Source organism: Sparus aurata, chromosome 22 (assembly GCF_900880675.1).
Source record: "Sparus aurata chromosome 22, fSpaAur1.1, whole genome shotgun sequence".
Lineage (NCBI taxonomy): Eukaryota > Metazoa > Chordata > Actinopteri > Spariformes > Sparidae > Sparus > Sparus aurata.
In genome coordinates this window covers 11,294,588-11,321,886 of record NC_044208.1, presented here as the reverse complement: position 1 = coordinate 11,321,886, position 27,299 = coordinate 11,294,588, and the positions used below count along the sequence as shown (strand labels likewise).

General features: G+C 40.5%; 1 protein-coding gene across 1 annotated transcript in view; it reads left to right on the top strand.

Annotated features, from left to right (window-relative positions):
- The window catches only part of LOC115574023 (exostosin-1), a 339,107-nt gene that overhangs the window by 259,309 nt on the left and 52,499 nt on the right, over positions 1 to 27,299 (top strand). The window contains exon 4 of the mRNA XM_030405211.1: positions 22,369 to 22,462. Coding sequence (XP_030261071.1) covers positions 22,369 to 22,462 — 94 coding nt within the window. The remainder of the gene's footprint in view (positions 1 to 22,368; positions 22,463 to 27,299) is intronic.

Here is a 27,299-nt window from a genome sequence, read left to right as displayed (position 1 = left end):
TGTTTGAGCCTCCATGAGAGATCATAAGCTTCAGTAGCAAGAATTCAAAAGAGAGATTCGAGACTGTTTTAGTCGGGTAATATTTTATCTTGCCATATTTAAGATCCAATGAGCTATTGAAACAAGTTGTTTGTAAATTAAACTTAAAATCTGCAATTAATAGCCACAAAACATCTAGTGGTCGTTAACTAATTTAGCTGCCTAACTCTAACTACACCGAGAGAAGTCAACAGCTCCTCCCAAGAAAAAAAACAAGAAAAGCTGAGACACCGGTGACTGATGTAATATCCGAGCTCAGCACGATGTGGAACTATGCAGACGTTTTCCCTTCCTGTTTGATGCACGAGTCTCATGGCCTGCTTCATTAATCACACCGCCGCTGAGCTGTCTGAGGTTCAGGGAAATGCTCTGGGTTTTTCTATGTGGTCGAGCCTGCTGATAAATAGACCTGCTAGGCCAACTGTAATGGACTGAACATAGGTCCTGTCTTCACTGTAACACCTGTCTGTTTTTATCTCCCTCTGCTCTTACACTGATGGACCATTTGAAGAAGCCGTGTTGACATGAAACACGAAACAACTCTCAGAAACGGGTTTAGTTAGTGCCTATGAAAAAAAATAGCCCTCAAACAACATCAAATGGTTTAATAGTATCAGATAAATCAACTTCAGTTCTTGCCTTCAAAGCTATTTTACTCTTATACTCTGTTTTGAAACAAACCCCCATTCTGTCTCATTGTAATTTTAAGACTGTCTCCCGTGCAGCAGTGGATGATTTATAATTGAAAACAATGGCAGCGTAGGGCTTTCAGGAACAAACTAGTAACTCTAAATACTCTGGTGTTTATCAGCACTAGTAAAGATATTGTAGAACAAAATGACAGTGGAGATTATATGTGCAAATAGATCACTTTTATTGTTGAAGAAGTTAAGGCATTTTGAATCAGGCAGATCATATCCATACAGTGTGAAATAACTGCACACTTTAAACTACATGAACAAGACTTAAATGAAGAATGACTGCAAAAAAAGCATTTTAAGACTTAAAGTGTTGCTTCTCCATCCAGTTCAGTGAACGTTCTGTCCATTACCATCGTTACCTCACTTACGCCACAATCTTTCTTTGGTTTGAGTGTTGAAGCTGTATTGGGAGAAACACATTAAAACCCAAAATATCTACGTTGTATTACTTCTGATGAAGAAATGCCTCCAGAAGATGAAAGAACACACATCAGAGAGTAGGTTAACCACTGATTTTTGTTGTGTTTTTCGTCCCTCAGTTTTGTTTGGGAAAGACTGACCCCGTTTGGTAACGATATAATAATCCCTGTCAATCATGTGAGGGGAAAAAAAACAAAAAAACATTAGTTAATACAATCGACAAATTCAAATTAGTCAACATTAGAGAAAAATAGGAAAATAGTTGAACAGAAACAAGTTTAGGCCTAAAAACATGCATTTTAAGTCTAAAATTGTTGCTTCTCAAACCATTTCAGTGAATGTCCTTCTTTGGGGGCAATTTATTTAAAGTCAACCTATTTGTGCAATTTAAACATTTTTGTCTTTGGCGCCCCCTAGTGTATCTGAGCTAAGGCCACAGAATAAAGAACACACGACAGATTTTTGTGTCAACACGTTGCTCCTCCCTCAGCATCCTTTGGGCAAAGCTCCTGTTTGCAGTGTCATTGCAGTCTCAGTCCCAATCAGTCATTACTGGTCAGACCGGTCCCGTTTGGTCACAATATTATCAGCTCTGTCAATCATGTGAGGGGAAAAAAAACAGTGGCTAACTCTCGCTCTGATGTGTGTTCTTTCATTTTCCGGAGGCATTTCTTCATCAGAAGTCATACGACATGTATATGCTGGGTTTTAGTGTGTATCTCTATGCATCTACCCTAGACTCCAATACAGCTGTCACCACAGGCTGGCACTAGAGAAGGGTTCAGTGATGTAATGACCCTTCCCTCCTTGTGTAAAACCACAAAGTCAAACCTTTTTTGCTTCATGCGCCACTGAGCAGCTTTCATAGGCTCAGCTGTTGATGCCATATCCAGTTGTCATCATACGTGCATGGCTGTAGGTCCACAGAGCAAATTTGCTGGTCGAGGTTCACGGAAGTTGATCTTGATACAAAATGTTCACATGGATTTACCTCAGCCGCGAGTGAATCCATTTTTTTTCTGGGGATTCAATTGTGATTAATTAAAGGGTTGCTGGTTCGAATGCTTGGGCGCCTATGCCTTAATACTGAGTGCGTAGGGAATACCCCTCAGAGTGGTTCTAGCCTTCTTACCACTCTCAGCTCTTCAAATGATCAGTGTCAGCGATACCTCTATACCGCTGCAGGTGTTCACGTTTGAAAAGGCCAAATGTGACAAAAGTGGCAAACGCTGACGTCCCATCAACACCCAGCTGAGCATGTCTCATTTCAGATGAAATTATAGGACACATCTAGAAAAACCAAAAACAGAAAAAAAGGCTGCAGGAGCTCTTCGGGGAACGCCAGCACCTTATTATTCTCCTATTTGTAACACGTTATATTTACCTATATAAATGTCCGGATTAATAAACCAAACCAAATACTGGCAGGCAGTAATGTTAGCCTGTGAAATGGGTACTCAGAGCTGTGTGTGCAGAGAGCGTACACACAAACACATCCACACTCTCTCTTGCCTGAGGAGACAGCTTGCAAACAGCATGATTTAGGAGGTGGGCCAGTGGCAAACAGGAGTGTTTAGGAGAGAAGGAAAGAGAAAAAAAAAAAAGGATGAGAGGGAATGGAGGACAGAGGACAAGACAACCGGCCCCATCAATTACCCCGTTAAATGAACAAAGAGCAGCAACAGAACAGGGGCCAACCTTAATCAATGGAGACACGTGGCTTTCAGGGGGCGGGCAGCAAATTAACACTCGGAGCAATTAATCTGATCCTGAGTGCACTCTTTACTCCGAAGTAGAAGAAAAAAACAATGGAGATTCATTCTTCATTTAATCACGCCAGCCTAATTGATCTTTTCTTGCTTAAGGGTGCTATCTTGATGGTAGAGTAATTATCTAAGACACATTAATTCAGTATTGTTTTTTGATATTTGCAATAGATGTTTGAAGGCAGCTGAGACAGAGATAGAGCGGGCGGACCATTTGTCGCAGAGTCGCACTCCGAGTTTTGTCGTCACCTTCCGTAGCGCCTTTCACCCTGTCCACTGCTGTGTGTGTGTGTGTGTGTGTGTGTGTGTGTGTGTGTGTGTTTCCAGAGTCCAAACCTCAATTTCAAGCCGTTTCTTTTACAAAAAAACCATTAAATGTTACCATGTTAAACAATTACCAAGAGGCCACAATGATGTCTCCAAATTATGATAATCAGTGAACAATGATACATAACAGAAAATTGCAATTAAGCAGCTAAGCGTTTGCTAATATTGTCTCAGTAGACTGATTATGGTTCAGCCATACACTCAAGTCAAGAATTCCCCTTTGTACGAGTTACATGTCCCTGTCAGGATTAGAAAGCTTCTGAAACACTTTGAGAGCCACCAGTTTCACAGTTAGAAACTTGATTCACAGAAGAATAGTCTACTATTAGCAAAACATAAGAAGCTTAAAATTAGATTTACAGGCAGCTTAAATGTGGAACGTGGTCAGAGAGGAGCCTCCATGACAAAAGTGTATTGCATCTCTGGCTATTATCCAACACCCAGTCAAAAACCCAGTATTGGGTAGATACGTCTGCTGGTTTATTGCAGCTTTTAGTGAGGCTTACAACAAAATGAAGAAAAATGAATGAAGCATCAGTTTGAGCTCAGAAGACTTTTTGGATCCTTGTTTTTCACCATATTCGTTGCAAAATAGGTCGATGAGAACCATGGCAACAACAGCAGTCCAGGCTTGTAATCATCGTGTCTTTTTTATTCTCACTTTAATGAATTAGACCAGCAGGCGGTCAGAAAAAAAAAGAAGATGTGCAGCACTCATTTTCCCCCCACGGCTTATTAGCACACATCAATTAATGGGAGAATTAGAGGTTTTCAGATATCAAGAAAAGAAAAATATAAAAACACAGGCGATGTTAGGTCATGAAGAAAATCTCTCTTTTTTAATGTAGCAGTTGAAAGGGTTTTTCATATGATACAATACAATAAAAGACAGTTTTGCTGCCACAATCAGTGAATTTGATGGAGTGAAGTAAAAACAATTGAATCTTTAACATTAATGTCAACTTTGGTTGCTTTGTCACTTTAGATAGCCTAGCTCGTTAGCTGTGTTGCACTGTCTAATTTTAGCTGATGTCCACAGTCGGCATATGAGCTGCTGTGCAAACAACATATCCTCATAGCTAAACGACTGAATAGATCAATCGCCAGTGACTCCCGAATTGACATGGCTATTGCAGTGTAACAGCAACCGGCATACCAGACGTTTGTCATATGCCCCTAGATAAGGTTGGGTTGTGGTACAAAACTGCTGGGTTAGGTTTGGGAAAACATCATAAAAATCATAATTTGGGGTAAATAAATATATTATTTATGTAACTTTAGTTAAGAATGTGCATCACCTACATTACCTATCTTAAAGGGATATTCCGGTGTAAATTTAATCCATGGTCTAACACACCGTGACACCGAGTAAGACCTCCCCTCGAGAGGTCAAGTGTTCTGACCGCTAGCTTTTGTAGTTTTAGCAACCTCAGAAAATCCCGCACGATAACAATACACTGCAGTCTATACCTCCAACCAAGAAACCGCCATCAAGAAGCCACTCATAGCCACAAATAATGCTCAGAACAGCACCAAACTTCAGCAACAGTACAAATAGGGTCCCAGCACATAGTTCGAGACATCAAACATCTGCTAGCTTTGCCGGATTTCTATTGAAAAGACAACACAACTCTCCACTCTCCTGCAGCAGCTTGCTCGTTGAAGCCCTAACGAGTTGATTACGGAGTCCAGTAGAGTTCCGCAGCTCAAGGATGAAAATGTATGCTTATTACTCCATGGAAATGCAATCAAAGTTCATATGTGTCTTGCCTAGCAGTTTATAACAGTTATTATCAAGAGCTGACAGGGAAAAGAACGGAATTGAGCATTTCTAACTGTACTCGGTAATCTACTAGATTTTTACTACAAGGCAGCATGTTAGTTGGCTCTGTGGGCCTTTCTCTTCATGTCAGCAATGCCTTATTGAATGAAAGTATGTACGACCCTGAGAATAGAACGTCAGGTAGCAGTCAACGTCACAGTGTTGAGAAAGTAGACAGAATGGTGAAAAGCTGGTTTGACTGACAAGCATAGTATTTTTCCCAATTAGCTTGTGTTAACCACTAGCTTAGTCCTGACATCGCCGGGCCTCTAGTAGCTAAGGCCTATTTCGCAACAATTTGGATTAACTTTGCTTTGTGACTTTCATTAAAGTGACCTCAACTGAACTAACCAGAAGAAATTCAATTTACCTTGGTTGAATTGCGTTAAAAAGTGTGGTCAAGAGGAGATTTTCCACCTCTGGGAAATGAAAAACAGATCTTTAATGGAATAGGAGGAAGGTCTTCTAAGCAGAAGAGAGATGATGTCAAAAGAGAACGCAGATCTTTGGGAAAAAGGAAGAAGATCTTTGTGATGAGGAAGAAAATGTTGAAGTAAAAGGAGGAAGGACCTTGCAGGGAGAGGAGGAACATTATCTCAAAGGAAGAAGATCTGTGGAAGAGCAGGAACAACGCCAACAACGCCTATAAGCCCTCTCTCTGTGGATCTCCCTGCTGATAGCCCTCTATAGTGGATGATCAATTTCGAACAGGGCTTCTTCTCTTGTAATAAATGTTGCAGTTTATTTTGATCCAGCTCGTTTTTCTTCCGTTTAATTATACAAGTGACTCATTTAATTACGCTGGCCTCTTCTTATCAGAGCAGACACTTGTGAATTCCCCGGCACAATGAAATATACACCAATTTGATACTGGGCCATAGTCTCTGACCACAGCTGTGCTTACAGAGGTTGTTATGGGAGGTTGTTCTCGTTAACAGAGTCATGGACAGTGTCAACTATGTTTATCATTTTCATTGTATTGTCTTAAAGCAGGCGTGTGAAGGCGTTTCAAACTAAAACCGTGAATAAAGGCTATATGTGTGTGTGTGTGTGTGTGTGTGTGTGTGTGTGTGTGTGTGTTTGTGGTGTGAGGTGAGCAGACCTATTGACATATTTTGACGCAAGTTTCCTTCACCACCTTCTCCTAGTACAGGCTTTTCTATTCAGGGTTCATTCAAAAACTATACACATATGTTCACACAACAGGGACAACACACACTCAGAACACACACACACACACAGACGCACCCTACCACTCCATCAAAACTGCATAGCCACAGGCCTCCCCATTAACATTTGTCTCTTGAAAAGAAATGAGAAAAGGATGGAGAACAGGAAGAGGTATGGTTTTTTCTCCTTTTTAATGTTTGAGAAGGAGAGAGGAAGAGAGACGGAGAGAGTGATTGAGAGAACTAACTTCAATTATGTATACCCCAACAACTTCAATTAAGCATTTGAGCAGGAAAATCAATACGGGAACTGATGACGTCCCGGCCTTTCATTCCTCACCAAAGAGCTGGTCTGTCTGGAGGCAACGCACACACACACACACACACACACACACACACACAGACATACACACTGTACATAAACACAGACTGGGTATAAATTACTCTACATCTAACAAGAGCACAGTCTTCAATCTCACGCCTCGGACTGCACCATCTGTGTTTCCCATCCGTCGATAATGAGTAATGATCATCATGTGATTGCGAAACAAATCAAGAGTGAACACAGGAAAGATGTACTGTTGTTCAGTAGTGTCAGTATTGCGTGATGTATATACCACATCTATTATGATACATTACAAAAGAGAGCATGAATAGGTGTTTTAGCTTTAAGACCATCATGAGACAGGAACACATAGTTCAGATACACCTTTACGAATGTAGTGTGTGCATTGGTGAAATGGCCAACGAGAGCTGACTGGTGAGAGGAATGTTTCTGGCTGTTTGCCTTTAGCTCTCCAGCTACTGCAGCTCACCGTCCAGCCCACAGTGAAGTCCAAATGGCTGTTTCGGATCGTCTGTGCAGGCGGCTCTTTTCAACCCACGTTCACATTTGTTGTTAAGTGGTGACCTCTAGTGGCCATCGCTGTCACGGACGGGGGCAAAAGAGGAAGTCGGATAACGTAAAGAGTGACAAGCATTTAGCATTTAAAGCACATCCGGTTCCCTTGTCTCAAAGTCTTTGAGGTTCTGATAAGATTTTCCATTACATGCCTGAAATAAGGTCTGTAAGTAACAGTAAGTACTGTTAAATTATTTGTTTTCTTACTTCATTGACATGTGTTTTGGTCATTGTGTTCATCATTTTTGCTGAAGAACCAACTGTCTACTGCTGTTGGGTGGAAATCAACAGAGCGGTTTAGTAATATTTAATCTGAGACAGACAGAGAGGGAGAGAGAGTTGATAACAAATAACATGCTGTCTCTTATCAAACTCACCATCAGTACCCCTGCATGAAATTGCATACCGGTGTGTGTTTGTGGACTCAAGTGTGTGTTCGCTACCTTTTGTAGTGTTCAATAATTCAGCAGCAGAAGACGTCGTCACATCTCCGATTTCCTGCCCGATGTTGTTCAATGCCTGTCGCTATCTGTGGAAACAGGGGGGACTTGGAAGTGTTCAGCATGGGTGGGGGTGGAGGTTGAGGTGGCGGGGGTGACTTTGACTCGCCTGTTCTTCTTCACTTCTCTCTTCTGGAAGGAGAGAGATAGAGAGCGAGTCAGAGGCAGAGCGGGGCGAGTTAAGTGGCGTGTATTCAGAATTATTGATTTCTGGCTGCCTGCACTGAGGGTAACCTCACAAGTTTACTTTCCATCATGTGTGAGTGCGAATCGTGTGTGTCTGCGGTCATCAGTGGATCTCTATGTATAGAGAGACTGTCATGCTGAATAAAACTGAGGCGTTGAGGTTTAATCCATATGACACAGTTCACATGATAGATTAGAAGAAAGAAAACTTAAGAAGATGCTGAAGAAGGTGTTTTTTGACGCTTCGTCTCCTACAGAACAACAGTCACTTTTTTCTGTTTACTGCCATCAGTTGCTGGAATTATTTTTTAAGTGCATTTATCCATCAAAATTCTGCACCTGTAATGTGGCAAAAAGTATATTGACTTGGTGATTGGGCTGCCACAATCATGTGAACCTATAATGATTATTAATAACAAGTTTGTCAATCAACAAAAAATGACAGTACAAGGTAGTTTATTTGACATCATACAACGCAGGGTGACATAACGATATTAAAGTTTGTAAACCCCGTCACACTACACAAGTTAAGTGTCTTGACAACATAAAGGCCTGGATGGCTCTTAACTTTTTAAATTTTAACGAGAGAAAGACAGAACTGATGGTTTTTGGTGGCACCACTGGGACGCCACCTGTAGATCTGGGCTCCTTGGCCCAGTATATTAAACCTAATATCACAAACCTAGGGTTTAAAGTGGACCCTGAGCTTAACCTTAACTGTCAGATCAAGGCTGTTGTCAAATCTAGCTTTTTCCATTTGAGGCAGCTGGCCAAAATGAAGCCAATTCTTTCGAGGGAGCACTTTGAGACAATAATCCACGCCTTTGTAACCACTCGACTGGATTACTGTAACGCACTGTACGTGGGGGTCAGTGGGTCCTCCATCACCCGTCTCCAGATGGTACAAAATGCAGCTGCACGTCTTTTAACTGGCACACGTAAATATGAGCACATTTCCCCCATTTTAGCCTCACTCCACTGGCTGCCTATTCAATTTCGGATCCATTTTAAAATTCTTCTATTTGCTTTTAAATCCCTGAATGGTCTTGCCCCGCCCTACCTCTCTGAGCTTCTACACCCTTATATACCCGCCCACTCTCTCAGGTCAGATGATCAGCTGCTCCTGAGTGTGCCTAAATCGAAGCTCAGAGGGGACCGAGCTTTTGCTGTGTCGCCTCCAAAACTATGGAATGATCTGCCTCTGCACGTAAAACAGGCCTCTTCTTTGTCGGTTTTTAAATCGCTTCTTAAAACCCATCTCTTCTCCATAGCTTTTGACACCTAGTAAGAGGTCGACTTGATTTTATTTCTTATTTTGATTACTTTTATTGCGTTTTTCACTCATGTTTTATGCCTTTTAATTTATTGTTGTATTTTATATGAAATTTTTGGGCCTTATGTGAGCTGTTATGTCTTTCTATTTATGATGTCTTATTTATTTCTTCTGTACAGTACTTTGGTCAACTTGGTTGTTTTAAAGTGCTTAACAAATAAAGTTGGATTGGATTGGATTGAAGTTGCAGAACATATATGCAGTTGTTCACAAACACTGTGCTTCATTGAGATGTTGCTTCTGCATGCAACGAGATGATGATGCCATCTTCACATCAGAAATTCTGGGAACATCTGGGAAAAACTGTCCATCAACTTTAACTGAGTGTTAGCACCAAGCATCAATGTTCGTGTGCAACAGCTCGATCCGAGATGTTGTGGTGGAGACAGGTCTCTGTAAAGATGTGGGCACTATGGTCTCTTCTTTCCCATTGGTTAGCCCGCCTTAGTCCAATTTTTCATGAACTGATTAATTGATTGAGCCATTTTCTTTTTTAAAGCAATCTTCTTTTAAATCATCTTCAATGTGTTTTGTGTCAGTTCGCCGCAGCTTTGTGTCAGTTCGCCGCAGCTTCTTCGTTCACTGTACGTTCTGGAGTTGTAGAATATTATTCAATGCAATACTCTGCATGTACCATTGAACATTACGCAGAAAATCTTGCTATGTATTATCCGTTTTTGCTTTTTTAATAGCAGAAGGACTAGATCTGACATTGCGGTGGCTCTTTAAGAAGGCATTTAGTTGTGAAGTTGTAAGCGTTGACTTGACTGAAGATATTTCCACTGATACATGGCTGCTCAAGGTTCCCTCTTCATAGACACCAACCATTCAACAAATGTCATGGCCATGCTTGAAGTTTTATTACACCCTAGTAATGCGAAAAAATTAAAAGCAGGGTAGAAGTACTGTACACCATTAGCTTGCATTTTGTTGTAAAATCACCTTTCCATCTCAATAATTACCATCTCCGTAAATGCTGCGTTCGTAATTAGTGTAAGTTCCATGCATTCCTACTGAGTATCAGACCTCAGAGAGCAGATAAGAAAATAGAGAAAGTCTGCAACAGAGAATATAAGGAGTGAAACCGATGTGTTAAGTGCTTTGACACACTTGCAGCCAACACACACACACACACGCACAAAACCATCTTCCTCTGTCTTGGCCTCCTGAAACCTTCAGGGGCACAGGGAGGGTGCTAATGGTGCCTCACAGCACACACACACACACACACATTCACACATTCCTGCAGGGTTTGTGTGTCAGAGAAGTGTTACTCATCAGAAGCAACTGGGTAGCTAACAGGTAGTATTAGATAGATAGATAGATAGATAGATAGATAGATAGATAGATAGATAGATAGATAGATAGATAGATAGATAGATAGATGGAAAAGTGGATAGGTGTATGCCCTTTTTTCACTAATCACAAAGTAAGCGTATAATCTGAACAACCTGTAAAAGCTTGTTGACTCATAACAAAAATGGCCTTTAATTCTCACCGTCCTTCTGCTGATAACACACACACAATGACAGTCTTCTGTGATTTGAAAATGCCAACCCATAACCTGCTGATCTGAACAAAAAAAGAGAAATAAAAGATGCACCATTCGCAGCTTTTTATCTCTCTTCTTCGAAGGACTTTGTTCAAGAACGCCCTTCCGCCCACGACATCTCTTGCACTTGAATGAGACCAAAAACCACTAAATTATTTTTTAAAACTGTAGCCAAGGCCAAATAGTCTCCTGTTATCGTGACACACAGTCACTGCTGTTCTGGTGAATTTCATTTGGTTGTTTGCAGAAAGGTAGATTACCCACATTTATGCCGGCGACTGGATTGAATTACAATGCAATCAATGCATTTCATCTCTTTTACGTTCTTACAAGTTGCACCTTGAAGTGGATAGATGTTTTTTAGCAAACGTTATTCAAACATGAGTAAATTGTGTATTCGTCAGGGACTATTTTTACTTGGTGCACTACTGAGTATTTATGGGATGAATAAAAAAGAAAAAAACAATCGTGCCCATATTCATAGTGATAAAGGAACATGCCACCCGGTACTACAGTGTGGCTCATTAATGTCTTTGGTTGACAATGGAACTGTGAGAGAAAAAAAGGATTAAGCTGTATCAGGCCAAAAATACTTTTCATACATAAATTGGTTTCAATGTAAGGGAGTTTTTGTCTTTTTGAGAAAAGATTAAATTAAAAATGAACCCTCCCTTTCGCTTGGAGACGGTTACCTCGACAGTGTTTCCTCTCTCAGTTACATGTACAGCTGGAGCAGAGTCCCTGGCCTTATCTTACATGAACGTGGTTTCACTGGTGTTAGTGTGCTACTGTTCATTTGAGCCATTGGAATTTCTATGTGGAGGAGGTTGTAAAATTAGTCATAACTGAAACTTTTGTGTTTTTGAGACTTTTCATAATGAACAAGGGACTCTGCGTCTGTCAGCCGTTGTTGCAATGACCTTTTATTGTTGTTGTGTTTTTGAACATCTCACTTCCATCCAGACACCTTTCATTTATGTTTCCTCTATATTTGTGCCTGTGCGTGCGTATGTGTGTGTAGCAGTAGTATGTATTGGAGAGTGTGCATTAATATTCTGAGCCAGACCAGTCTGCAACATTAAGCTTTAATACCAGCCCAGAGACCTGCGTTTCAACTCAGCCAGAGAAGGGAACAGTCTCAACTGTGATGTTTACGTACACACACACGCGCACATACACACACACTCACAGTGATAAATATGGAAATTTCCCTCTGTCTCAAAGACACACCGACACAGCAATGAACATGCAAATGATTCTCCCCAAAACACACACACACACACTCGAAGCTAGGGTGTTTCTGTGAAGTTTTGCCATCTGTCTCCTGGTATTTTGACAAAACCTGACTGAGCGGACCTCTATAATTACAGTATTTTTGCTTCATTGTGGTGTTTGCGTAATATAAACTTTGAGGAAAACTCTCCTCTGGATCTCCTCGACCTCTGCCTGGCCTGCCCTCCTACAAACCTCTGGAGGCGCTGTTGTTTGGAACGTTAAAGCAGATGCTACCGAATGTCGCATGCAAGTATTCTCAGTGTGTAGGCACACAGAGGCCAGGTGACAAGTTTGTTTTTTTAGCTGTTTTCAGACTGGATTTCTTACTTTGAGTCCAAATATATGTTTGATTTCCCCTCCCTCTGACCCTACAAGTCCACTTGTATACAACTTTTTCTCTTTATCCCTCAATCAATAATTTGATCACTCCTCTACTGCTGCAAAGAAATTATTCTGGCGGCCTTTTGGAAGAAGGCAAATGCCAAGAAGAAGACACGAGAACAGTGGGACTTAAAATAGGCACTTTATGTGATTTCTCTTTCTATTTTCCAGCAAACAATGTGGAAATGCCACAAATGATCTTATCATGATGAATATACAGCGTCCATACAGCCATACAAACTAAGAGTTGTTAGACACATCTATAGAGGATGGAACCGCGCTGTTTGTTCTGTCAAGTTTAAAGAAATTACTGGACATCAAAATATCGTGAAAACGGTTAACGACCGACGACTGGTGGTAACTCTGAGAAGCGTTGAATTTGAAGCATACTGAAGCCTTTATCCCTCTCCGGCACACGATCAACCCAAACGTAAACTTTGCTTGATCAAACTCGTTTTGGAGGGGTTTTTTCACATCTCTCGACTCCTGTAGCGACATTCAGTCAACACACAATGCGAAACGCATTTACATACACTCAAACTAGAAAGCCCACAATCACTAATGCTCTTTCCACTCCGCCAGGCCCCCGTTTCTTGCCATTGTTTGCAGCGTGAGCCATTAAGAGCGTCAAACATTTTCCATATGGCCTCTGCATTATGTGATTTGTTGACTGCAGGCTGGAGACAATGGCAGTGCTTTTAAATGCGCGAGCTCGCCTCTGCACTAATGTGGGCAGACACATTTGCAACACTAACCGTGCCAGAAAGCAGCAGCTCAGTCTCACACACACACACACACACACACACACACTTATTCCCTGCCACGCTCTTTGATGGCGGACTAAATAGCTTGTTGATGCTTTGACGAGTTTTTAAACAGCTTCCAACAGACTCCAAAGAGCCAGGTGCTGATAGACTTGGCTAGGATGTTGTGGCGGCTCACACTCTATTCCCCCTCTGTCAGTTTCTAGCCTTGCCCACAGTTCATTTCACGGGGTTTAACAGGATAGATTCTCACCTGTGTTCTCTGAATTGTTTTAGCGATTCAAAGTGTGACACACTCTCCCCCCCCTCGGTGTCCAGAGCTATGACCACCTTTGCCTTAAAGCCTCACATAGGAACCGAGAAGATATTTGTTTCAGTATTTCTTCACTGTGGGACTCTGTACTTTGCATTTTAACTGACACTAGCTCCTTCCCTCTCTTTTAATATATGAAGCAGATTAATGGATCTAATTAGTGTACAAGTGGTCAAGGGGTCTCATAGAAACATTTACTCACAATTTCTATGCATGTATCTGTCTCAATTGCCTTTAGCTCGACTGCTTGGGTGAAACATTTTTATCCCTCTTCAGTAAGAGAAACTAAGCAAGTCACGGCAACCTACAATGTCTTTTTCCCCCCTCGTGTGTTTTTCATTAACACCTACCTATGTTTTTTTTTGTTTTGTTTTTTTGGCCCAGAGATGGTTATTTAACTAAGAACATGCAGAGGAAGAAATACTAAAATTGTCTGATATCCTGCTAAGAGCAGAGCTAGTGTTGATGAATACAGTCCAGGAGCAAAAAAAACAATTTTATTTAAAGCAGTTGCGGGAACTTTCATTGTGTGCGGTTGATTCTAATGCTCCCTGTGGAGGCCGTACCATCAGACTACAGAGCATTTTTCCTCAGGCTGTAAGAACCCTCAAATCATACTCAACACTCCTTAATGAAAAGTTTTAATCCTACTATTTACCTAAATCAACTATGTAGAAAAAGCCAATCTTCTTGGTGATTGTCTCATTTGCTATGATAATTCAATTGAGGCTGTTTTGTCAGCTAACAGACTTACTATCTATCTAGTACGTTTCATTCAACTAAATCTGTGAATCTGCGAACTACAGTACAGACACTTTATTTCATGTTGCAACTTTGCGTTTCCTTTGCTTATGGTCTGATTAGTTTAGGCACAAATACCACCTGGTTGGGGTAATGGAAATATCAGATCTTTTTCAAACGCATTTCATTTACTATAACTTCTTCACAATAAAAGCCCCCCATTATTTAGTCATTTAAAAGCTTTTATTTTGAAGCAACATTACAGGAAACATTGTGTTTTCACCAGCAGCAGCGAAACACAACTCCCAAGACAGCTGAAAGCGAACACAACGAAACAGTAAACACAGCAGATGTTTGAAAGAACAAACAACAGACTTAATGTATTTCTCTCAGGTGTTGGACATGAGTTCGGTATTGACTTTAGGGGTAGACGGGTGCTTGTTACGGGTTGGTCACGGTAGCAAGACGTCACCGCGGTCCTTTCGGAGAGTAAACTTGATATGAAACCTTGTGTTACAAATGTCAATATGGTACGCAGACTTTGATAATTTGACAGGGAAAGTAGGCATGTAGGCATGCTGAGGCATTCATATGTACATGAACTGCTGCAGCTGGTAAAGATGGGGCTAGTTTTAATTACGTCTTATACTGCTGGGTAGCTTTTGAATTTCCCTGCGAGGATCAACAAAGTCTTAACTTTAATATATACATCAGAATGTATTTTTTAGTTATACATTGTATTATTCATGTTAATCTTCAGAAAAAATGTGTCAGTAAATGTCAACATTTGCCTTTGAAGGTTAGTTTATAAAGAGGCATGTGATGTAAATAACCAAGTGGAGTACAGAAAGCTTCATCACAGGCTTGAGTGTTTTGATGCTTTTCCTACCCTCTAGTGGCCAAAAATTGATTAATGCATCTTTAAAAAATCATCAGTTGGGTTACAAACCGTAAGATTGACGTTTGTATTGATTGAAAGTTATACAAACAAATGAAGGCATTCCTTTTTTTTCATTAACACACAACATAAACAAATTTCAATTGGTCGTCGGCTCACATACCTTCAAGGTACTTTTGCAACGCCAGCTTAACATGCCGCGTACACACACACACCGAACCCCTCAGCTCTGAGCCCGACTTAACGAATCACAACTGCTTCACATATCGTGCTGCCGAGGGTGCCTCTCCTTGTGACTCCCATTTTGAAACACATTTATCAAACCGCGCACTCTTTCTTCCTCCATTTCTGTTCTCCACTCACGAGAGCGTGGCCTTGTTGAAGAGAAGACGTCAGCGAGGGGAAATTACACAAATATAACGTGACTGTTGCGTGTTGCCTCGCTGCACACATACCTAGACACACTCTGACGTATAATGTAGCTGTGCGAGGGATTCAAGCAGAAAGTGGTGATTGAGTTTATATCTCTCTTTTATATTATTATTTAAAAAAACATTGTCTTTACACTGTTAGATTTAAAGTGGAAATTTGGTTCAGACAGTTTTCACACTCTCTGCTCCTGATGTGAAATGTCTGTGGTTAATGATGACTTATGTTGCAAACAACTACGGTTTATTTATTTATTATTTATGTATTAGCTGAATTTAAAAAGATGGTTGGACCAGTATTTTTGTGTTCCATGGTGTGTTTAAAGACCTTGGTACCTGATTATTGTCTGACCAGATTAGCCCTTCTGAGAGATCAACTTCTGCTCTTGGCTTGCTGTAGATTCCTATTTTTAATAGTCTTTGAATCACTTTTGCTCATTTTTCTCCCTTTTTTTTTCAAACTGTTCTAAAGAAAACATTTTGTTATTGTAGGGTTTAGGTTGCTCAATTAATTTCCTTTGTCTTATAAATTGCACAAGATAGCAACATTTTGGCCCTGTTTGCTTTTTCATGAACAAAGGTTGTTCTGCTCTTCAAGGACATCCCTGTATTCATCTCTGCTTCATTATTAATGGGTCCACACAATGACCCCAACAGGGAATGTTAGTCTGTGTGAGAGACAAAGCCTTCAGTTCCTTTTCTTCTTGAATATGAGCGTGTGTGTGTGAGTTAGTGTCTGTGTGTCTGTGAGGTGCCTATTTGTAGTAATTACTGCTGATACCATTTATACTTTACATAGTACACCGCAGTTATAATGATAAATGTTGGGGGCCAGGAATGCCTCGGCTTTAGTAAAGTTAGATAAGTGTCCTGCTTACAGACTCGTAATAAAACTGAGACCAATAAAAATACCTCTGTGCTGGTACCAGAACCATTTCTCAAAACCTTCTTGTCCTACAAAACCTTCAAAGCTTTATAACAAAATGTACCAAACTCTTAATGGTTCAGCGTTAAATATTGTCTGTCCACAAACAGCCGCACAATATCTGTACCTATATTTATACTGTATATAATGCAGTCTAGAATGAGTAAACGTAAGGATAGGACGTCTGAAAAGGGATATTTGTAAGATTTGGCCCTGATTTAAATTTGAATGGTCATTATGAGGTTTGGAGAAGAATTTCAAGCTCATAATTGTACCATTTACAATATTAATGAGGTAATAAAACAAAATCCACTTCCATAACTAAATAAAGAAGCTGTTCTCAGAAGAAAATAAGGTCCCCAGACCACAACAGAGTTTGTTTATTTGTTTGTTTGGACATATTAATATCTGTCATTGAAGATCTTTAACTTTTGACTACATTTTCTTCCCCAAAACTACATAGTGTCGCTCTAAAAAAATGAAATGTGAAAAAACAATATTGACGCTATTCTAGCAAAGACGTCTATGTAATGTGTTGCAGCAATTTCTTCTGAAGTGACCATGCTAAACAGCTAGCCCCAGCCTGCCCTCCTAATACCACTAAAACAGCACATTTCATTATTTATCCACCATGTACCTTTTGATGTGCAGAGGCTACCACTCTGCCTCCTACAAGAACGACGTAAGAGAGTGATTTGGACTTAGGTTTAGATAAACTTTTCAGCTCAGTGTCTTGGTACACCAAAACATCTGTATTTATCCTTCATCAAAAACTATGATGACAAACTTTTCAAACTTCATCCATGTTTTATGGATTTTGCCGTTCTTTAGATATAGAAACACCAGCATGAGCCGGACCTCATTGTCTACTCTTTAAGGCCTCCAATTGATCCGTCACTCCTGAAACTATTTAGAGCCTCCTGCTGAGAGAATCCTTTTACTTTACAGTCAGCAACACTATTCCTTTTGTTTTTCAGCTAAAATGTTATGAGTGATTCTGTGTGGCACATATTGATTTTCAATTCCCTCTTATTGGGTATCATCCAGCTCTGTCTTTCTCTTGTCGCGCTCTCTCTCCCTCCCTCCCCCTGTCTACTTCTTGCACACAGACACAAAGACAAATGCTCTGAACCTGCACATTGTACCTCACTCACACAGCATCTGTATTAAAAAGGATTCTTTTTATGGATTGTTGCCAAAACACAACCAGCTATTTTTTTTAAAAGACCAGATAAGTTTAGGCAAATTTTCACATGGGTTTTAGTCCTCTATACACACAAAAAATGTTTAGTTTCCACTGTTTTGTTCCACTGCATTGTCTAGAATACCCTTTTCAGCCTTACTGTCCCTCTCCTATCCCCCAAATTCAGTGATTTCATGATTTGAAATTCTTAACCACACAACACATCTTGATGCTGAAAGGCACCCATTCACAAACGTTTGTCAAATGGTTAGCAGCGTTAATGGTGCTGTTATCCAAGTTTGATTTAGAGTAGCCCATATGTCCTGTTTCTCTAGTAGGTTTCACCAGCTCATCTTTGAATTTCATAGGATTTTGTCTTAGACAAGCTCAGATGCCTCAGCTTCTTGATGGATCTACTTTGAGTGTATCAGTGGCAAAAGAACGTGTTAATGGGCTGTCATCACATTCCGAGCAGTGACTAGTCATCGTCCTTGATCACTGACCTTTTGATTATACACACAGTGTGAGGAGAGGGAATTGACAGCAAACCAGAATCAGTAAAGAGCATACAAAGGTTTCACTGGAACATCTGGCTGTCCACACGGACAGGGTGGGTCAATAAATGCAGTGAACCAATCTGGTTTTAGACATTTCTGCAGAAAAACAACCAGGACTCAACAAATGGCAATGTCTTCAGTCATTTATAAGAATGCCTTGTTTTCTTTCTGCATGTCATGTGTTATTAACATTAACCATATTAACGTTTTGTTATTTCCTGTTTTATTTTGAAAAGATAACCTCATGTGTCTTGTCTCATTTTCTACTTCCTCCCTTTGTTCATTTTCTTGCCTTTTGCCTCCTCACCTGTCTTCTATCAGTTAATCACCCAGAAAAGTCTCATTTTAAGGTAACAATTCGATTCTTACTTTCAGGGGATTATACACCGATGAAGACATGATTATGAATATTAAATACACTTTTCTTCAAAAGATCCCTCTAAGTTTATGTAAGTATGACATGCCAAATGCTTGTAAAAAAGCTATGCTATTTAAAAGACACATCATGAGATCATGCTGGTCAGAGCATGGCTGTTTCAGGGAAAATGCTATTTGGTTAAATGGCTCTGAGGACCAAAAGTGCTACCTGGTCAGTCACCCTCAGAATTAAAACCAATTTATAAAACCTAAAGCAATCCTGGGTCCCAGTTATGGGCAACATTCTTAAACTTAAATGCAGGTAAAAAAAATAAATAAATAATATAAAACCAATTCTTCTCCTCAAACCCACATATTAATTTTGAAAGGAGCCAATTATCCTTTGTCATTTCAGGCTTGTTTTATTCAAAAACTGTGAATTATATCTAAATGGTTATAAAATGAAGATTATGTAGATTTCTGTCACTAAAAACTCCATCCCTTCCCCCAGTGCTGGACTTTTAACTCACAACATCTTGAAAGTGCACTCAAGAAAATATATTTTCAGGCATATTTCATCACTGGTACAGGTACTGGTACATAAAACTACTCCCCAGTTCTCCACAACCATCTGGCGGTCCCTGGGAATTATCACACAACCGTCTAGGGGGTCCTGACCCCCAGGGTGAGAACCAGTGCCATCAGTAATGATGTGTGAGGCATTTGTTGCCTTGTCACGTCTTCCCCAGAATAGTGATGAAGGTAGGTTTTTTCCTGGAGATGTTGGTCCTGCACCACCTGACGTAATCTCTAAGAAGCTGCCCCCATACTGTACATGATGAGGCTCCACTGGGCCAGCATGTGAGAGCTGAAGCAGCAGAGTTAATCAGAGCACACGACCTCGCAAAAACTTGAGCAAGGAGGTCTTGGAAGGTCAGCAGTTGGTTTATTTAAGAAGCAGCCAGTATCTGGTCTACATATCTGATGAAATTAACCTTTTCTTTGGTGCAGCTCTCGTCAGCTCTCTGCCTTGTAGTGTCTTTTTGATTTACTTAAAGCGTCTGGTCCTGCTTCCAGCTCACCATCATTATCAGTGGTGCTCATGTGCACATGACTCTCAGCACTCAGTATTCGAGAGTCGGGGTAGAGGCTGCAGCTGAGGATAAAGCTGCTCTGCTCTCATGTTTTTGTCCAATCCTCTCTGAAAAACCAAGAGAAGCCTTTTCATCAAAGATAAAGATGACATTCACAAAGTACAAATCATGCAGGAATGGAACCATGGTCACGAGACCACCGTGAAACAGGGGAGCCGTGTGGTGACGTGAGATTTAATTGTCGTCAAACTGTTTGTTTTTATTCCCAAATAACCGTCTTTATACGCGACAGGATGTCTCTCTCTATGTATCTGTCTCAGCAGCTGCTGGAATGACCTTGTCTTTGGGCGACAAACTGGACACCTGACATCTTATTTTGCTATCTTCTTCTTTCATACAAACACACGCACATACTCGAACACACACACACATACTCGAACACACACACACACACACACACACACAGGTGCAGTGACAGTAAGTGATATGCCAGACGTTCTCTCATCACAAAGACTTACACACACATCATGGAGGCAGGCTTTCAGGTGGGCACACACACACACACACACACACACACACAGGTGTCTAGTGGTGAGGTTGTGGGGACAGTTGATCCCCAGACAGATTAGGCTGCAATCTGAAATCTCCTCAGGCCAGCCCTGAGATCATGTGTACACACACACACACAATACACACACACACGCACACACACACACACACACACACACACACACACACACACACACACACACACACACACCAGAGCTTTAAAGTTACAGGCTTTGGACAGACAGAAGTGACTTACTAGTTGAAAAACTCCCCAAGTTTGAGGGAAGTGTGGAAAAGTCCAGATGTCAGAAAGTTTATATCAAGCTCCCATCAGCAGTGGATGAATGTTTTTATTTTAACTTCAGAGAAGTATATTGTGTACTGGCAATTTCATATATATATATCACCAATACCAAGGCAACAAGACCATAGCAGAGGACATGAACAGCAGTCTCTTCGATCAAAGTCCTGCTTGTTGAACCCGGCTTAGCGGACTTTGTTAGTCTTTATACGACTTCGCTTGACAGATCAGCTCAGCTCAGCTCAGATCAGACCAACCCTGAATGAATAAATGCATTAAAATAACGTTGGCTATGGATGCTAGCGGAGCTTCTGTCCATACTATGGGTTCATTCCATCTGTATTTCTGCATGTTTTCTAAAAGCTAACACTTACGGACCAATGAAGCAGTACCTCTAGTAGTTTTAAACACCTGTATGATGTTACTTCACCCTGGCTCAGAGACAAACAGTGACTACAGAACAGTTAGACGATATTGGACGGGAATTCAATACGAGTTGGACGATGGCGAAGGAAAAGTGAAGGTCCGTGGACCAGTTGAACGCTGAACGGCGCCCTTCAATTGTTGTATTACATAGCAGTCATGCTAACGTGAAGAATTCGGGTGGGCAGTAAGGGTAATACCTTTTGAAATGAACGTATCTATTCTGGACATAAAAGGAGCACAAATAAGCCTGTACAAGAATTGTTTATATGGGCCATAATATGGTGCTTTCACATTCAACCTACATTTGGATGCCGTTTTCTGATGAGGACTTCTTGATTATTTCCCACGCAGTTTCCAGCTCTGATTTTGTAAGATTACGTGCTTCTCTTCCTTTTTTTCTTCGTACCATGCACCAACAATTTGCTGTAGTGTATTTTGAAACCACTGTTACACCACAGGAGGGGGTTCAGGAGTTTATATACACATTTGGAATAGGTTCAGCTCGGTGTTGCACACATTGTAACTGCTGTAAATTCAAGCTGTTTACAAGCTACTGTCTACCACGAAGGAGTAATGGAGGAGAGAAAGTGTGTGCACTTGATACCTAAAATTGATTTTTTTTTTTTTTTTTCTTTTTTTCTTCTCCTTTTTTTTTCTTTTTTTTGGTGGATTCCAAGATGGCACAACTCAATTTCGGGTGATACTTCAAACCTGTTGGCCTTGCCCTGAGGGGCTGTTCACTCGCGCTTAAAGAATTTTATCAGTAAAATACTAGTATGGGCCTTCAAACACTTGCATCGATCTTGCTTGGCAGTCAAGATACACCATCAGATCAATAATTTTCCCCAAACACAACTGAGTGACACGTTTCTTAATCAGATGAAGTGTGTTATGAACCACCAGTGGTTGACCATGTAACAGCTTCAGAGGGCTTTTTTCACAGCACATTTCATTATTTATCCACCGTGTTTCTTTTGATGTGCAGAGGCTACCACTCTGCCTCCTACAAGAACTCATTTTATGAAAGAGATCAAGCCCTTGAAAAAGTCCTTGCTGGCTGTTTTGGACTAAGCTGCTTAAGATTGTCTTTCGAAATGTATGGATCTCGAGGAAATGGCAACATGGAGACAGATTTGAGGGCATGACGATCATTTTTGTCTTTGCCCTTTCAGCTCGATAGACATTATCGTCAACTGGAAAATGTCCCTAAATCGCCCTCATCTTTTGGTTTCTTGGAAACAACAACTCATTAGAGCACAGTGGTGTTTTTGTGGAAATTGAAGGTTTATCTTCTTTCTTTCCTTTTGAGAATGTTGTGTATTAATGTTCTCTCGTGGCCGATTAGATGAGCTTGTACACTGAGTAAAAGGATCCCTTTCATTTTGTACTATAGTTTGACTTCCTGAGGTGTTCTTCTTGTGTCTCCTAACCTGATTTTTTTTGTATTTGTGTTTGTGTAGGTTCGACTACCAGGAGCTGCTCCATAACTCCAGTTTCTGTCTGGTGCCCCGGGGGCGACGGCTTGGATCATTTCGCTTCCTGGAGGCCCTGCAGGTGTGTGTGTATGTGTGTGCATTACATGTGTTTCCGCTGCTGTGGATTATATACTCTATACCTGTCTGTTTGTGTGTGCAATGTGTGATCACACTACAGGCCTGTAACTAAGAGGAAAGGGTTCAGTTTGTTTGAAACGAAGTAGGCTGTATGATTTGTCTAAAGACAGATCGTACTACAGCCAAAGGCAAAAATGTGCTTCAGGGTGTTTCAAACTCTGTGAGATGATCAGACAGGCACTTTGTTTTAAATACACTGAAGCCTCAAGCAACATTTTTCCTATATTTCCTTTGCAATATTGTGAACAGAGACACAAGTCAAGCCACAGGTATTAGCGAGCAGAGGAACAAGTAACACACATCAGTCAGGGTCGTTTGTGCATGCTTACCTCTGATTCTGGGGTCGGGGTGCCACTGACACACTCCTATTGGATTTGCATGACTATGAAAGTGGGCGATTATGGGAGAAACTTCCTATTGTGAGAGAAAGGGTTAAAAAGTGGGAAGATTCCTATGAAAATCGGGAGTGTTGGCAGTTATGCTAAGAGTGCAGGATGTACAGATCGAGCAGCAACAGGGTGCATGGAAGAGGAAGTCTTGCCCTGGATGTTATGTTATTGGGCTTCTCATCAACATTGGTTGTTGGCCCCAAAGACCAAATGGTTATAAGTCAATAGCCGATGTTTTCAGAGATATAAAACTAACCACTGTGAAACATTAAAAAACCTGCTTTCATTCCTCTGCGCTTTTTTCTGCTCCAATACTCCCTCTCTTCAGTAACTCCTGCTTGTTCCCAACTGCTGCTCTCTCTCCTTCCCAAAAATCCTGCATAGTAGTTTAATAAAATGTTGTTAACATGTGTTCTTTCCCTTGAATGGAAAGTCTAAATGTTGATGCTTCCTTTGAACTAGCCATTTAGGTTTTTTTGTATTTCATGCTCTAAAAAAAAATAAAAGTCAAATTTAAAGACGCCGAGCCAAAGGAAATATCCGAATCAGCCATCAAAACACACCATGTGTAATGTGTCAATCAATCTTTATTTGTGTGGTGCCAACTCACAGCTAAATCTCGTGACACTTACCAACTAGGGCAGGTCTAGAACGTGCTCTTTATTTCATACGCGTGATGTTAAACAATTATGAAATCCTTCTCCTTGATCGTTAAATTTTTTAGATTCCCAGAGAAGAACATAAATCGGTTCTGTAGGGAAGCAAAACAATGATCACTGGTTCATCGGACAGCCTGTGGTTCTCAAGCTGGGAACTTCAGGGATCAAAAGGGTCCCTCTGACTTACAGTTCATCTTATTACAATTGACAATCTGTCATCTCCCTGTTTCTATAGCTACACCAGAGTGAAAAGAAGGAGGGTGTTTATACACGTCTTCAAAACCACAGACATGTTCATCTTTCATTAGCGCCTCGGTTCACTCTGTCTCTGTGTTGTTTTGACATGAAGTATCTGGTCGTGCCCCATGTCTGTCATTAGCCGTCTTGTTTTCCTTGTTCTTGTTTGTTTCACACCTTCCAATTTAATATTGTGCTTAGGACAGGCTGCACTCTTAAATTCAGGAATAAGTAGGTTGTGTTTGCCTTCACCTTCGGGTCCTAAATGGGTCTTATTTTTCCATTTATTGACCATGGATAATTAGGTGTTTATAATCCCCAAGTAAAAACCCTGGCCTCCATGTCGTCCAATGATTTCGGATAATGGACACCTTGTTGGGGATCTTACCTTACTTAAGATGTAGATGTGTCAGATTTGGCTAAAAGGCATTTGTTCTCTTCATGAATTCAAAGAACCAAACAAGACCTAGGTCACCAACCTCTCTCTAGTCCGTCTTTGCCGCAATAATGGTCACTGTTTTTAATCAAAACTAATGAGCAAGTAGAGGCGGAACTTTCTGGGGACATTTAATAAGATAAGATATTTACTCAGGAAAGATGCGCAATGGAATGAGACGCATGATTGGCAGAAAAAATTAGAAATGCAAATCAGAAAAATGTTTGCCACAGGTGAGAGGAGAACAGTGAAGGAGAAAGAACCAAAAAAGAGGTTTACTAATCATCAAGATTCAGGGGACAGAAAAACAAGGGGACATGTAAGAGGCTGACTGTGAGGCAAAAAGACAAAGGAAAGAAAAGAGAAAGTCATCTCAGACTAATCAAAGCTGAGAGAATGTGCGTAGACAGGTCACTGATCATGCACTCGGCATTTTGTGAATCTCCTTTAATCTCTCGGCTTCACTTGATTGAGAATCCAGTCGAACTTGAACTTTAAATGAAAATACCAGACTTATTGAATTCCCTTTCACTCTTCTCTGACACTGCTCCGCTACCTGAGACCACATCACACCACAAGGTTTGTCTGCAAAGTGAAGCCAAAATCCATCCGACCCTTGACATCCGAGACTTAGACCCAGACCATTCCCATTTCTGAATAAACTCTTATTTTTATAATTTATCAGCAGGATACCAAAAACCTTAATGAACTCCTCCCACTCCAGTGTACTGTAAGCAAATATCAGACATTTTAAAGCAACATTATGTAGAAATTAATATTTTGTGTACTAACACATAAGTACAAATCCCAGCTTTCTGTAACTGTAATTAACTGTGAAATTCTGTACTGTAATTTGTGAGATGTAATGTAAGCTTGTAAATGTGCGAGCTATAAACAAAACTCTGCGCGTCATAACAGGGCAATTTCTTGAAAATGAAAACGTATGTCCTCGAAACCTCTGTCAAAATGGACTGACTTGCCAACAGTATACACACTGTTGCTTCGATCTGATGTCCATAGTGAAAATCTTTTGTTTATTCCCCCGTGGATAAGTCAGAGCACTCTACAATAGCTCAGGCTTTTAAAATATCAGGACCAGTAAAGTGTGGTTTCTGGTCTGGAATCAGTGTTCCTGGCTGAGAGCCAGTTCTTTTGGCTGTCGAACCAGTTTCAGCACTAGTTCCAGACCAGCACCTGAAACACGCCTGTAGAAAAGGGTGGACATCAGATGTCTGAGACTCTTGCTTCTTGCTCGGTCACTGCCTCGTTTTCTTTTCTTAGTTTCATCTGTCACCATCCCCTTCGGTCTCTTTACCTCCGCCATGATGTCCGTAGAGGCTGTGATGTAAAACCATCACCTTGCCAGCTTTCCTTTTTCTTTCCTTTTACCATTTGGTACAATCAACTGTGCAGTTTTTACAGTATTTTTCATAAAACTTGCCTTCTTAGTTAAGAAGCAGGCTTTTGCCAATTCCCATTGCCATTCATTTGAAAACTGTTATATAATTTAAGCCGAGCACGTAATCAAAGCACACCACATGCTTTTAGATGAGGCGTAAAATATATAAAGTCAAAGAAATGATCCAGAAAAGAGCATATTCACTCTTTAAACACAGTTTAGTGCGACGGAGTGTACTATCAAGACTAATTCATTAACCACAAATGGTGAACTGTTCCAAAGGCGTCATCATTAAATGAATTTACAGCGACACAGAGATCTCCTGTGGGAAATAAAAACAGCTCCTGATGAATTAAGTCACATTAATGAATCCTCTAAATATTGATGCATACAGGGAAAATAAATAAATGCACTTTATTTTGTCCTTAATCTTTCTGGCAACTTCATTTGTTCCTGCGAAACTCTTACTCGGAACACTTTGAAAAGTGTCTCATCAGAGAGAAAGTATCCAAGAGGATAAATCCCTCAGTTGGGGGGAAAAAAGATCCGTCCCAGAACTCTGCTTTAAACTTTAAAACTGTTTACTGTTACTTGGATTTTTCTCCTTCTCTCAAACTGTGAAAACTTGTCAACACAAACATTGTCTTTGAGGCAGAAAAGTCCTCTGACAGAAAAAAGTGCGATACATTGTTTGTTGCAGACATGAACGTGAACTCTTCTGCATCTCACTTCACACTGGAGAAAACAGATCGTCTTAAAACAAGGTTATGTTCGTCTGAATAAATAATTTAAATATTTTTTTTTTATGTGACAGGAGTCAGCTTTTCACCCAAATGTGGGGCAAAGTTTAGCCAAAGAAAGTGTGAATTTCTTCACACTTAGTTAACATCCACTACTGTTGGTTTTACCAAGATAAGCGGTCAGGTGACCAGCTTTTGCATAGGCCGGTGATAACTAGTGTCGATTATGGGCACAACCTTCGACTAAGCAACTATATAGAGTGCAACAGTTATCTTGACACTTTCTTGTTACTTACCCCATATTCTGACAAGAACTGTAAGTATTCCCCATAATGGTTTCCCCATTAACCTCCCCAGGAAACTGGTGGGTACCATTGCAGAAGGAGAGAACACAACAAGATGACATACTTAAAGCCAAGGGTGTCATTTTGGGTCGAAAAATGTTGGGGATGTAAGGGTTCAGATCACAAAACATTTTAAAATGGTATTGAACATATGTGATTTTAGTCAATGTAATGACAGGATCATATGAAAGAGGGAGACTTCCCTCAGCAAGCAGTGTTGTACCTTAAGTCACCATCTCATTATGAAACATAGAATCCAGCAAATAAATGATGAGGCTATTCTCGCTAGCTAGCCAATCAGCATACAGTATATGCTGATCACATCTATTAACTTAGGATGATATACGACAAAATGACACTGTCCCGTACATAGCCTTAATTTAAAGTGCACTGTACCTATCAGGTAAAATGTTGATAATAATAATAATAATAATTTCACACTTAATTCTGCAGCAGTCAGTTTCAACATGGGGAGCATTCGCAGTTTTGTTAGCCTACATTTCGTGGTGCAAGCTACTTTTATTGTCCCCAGCATCCCGAGTGTGAATGACGACTATGGTTAAATCCTGTTTTG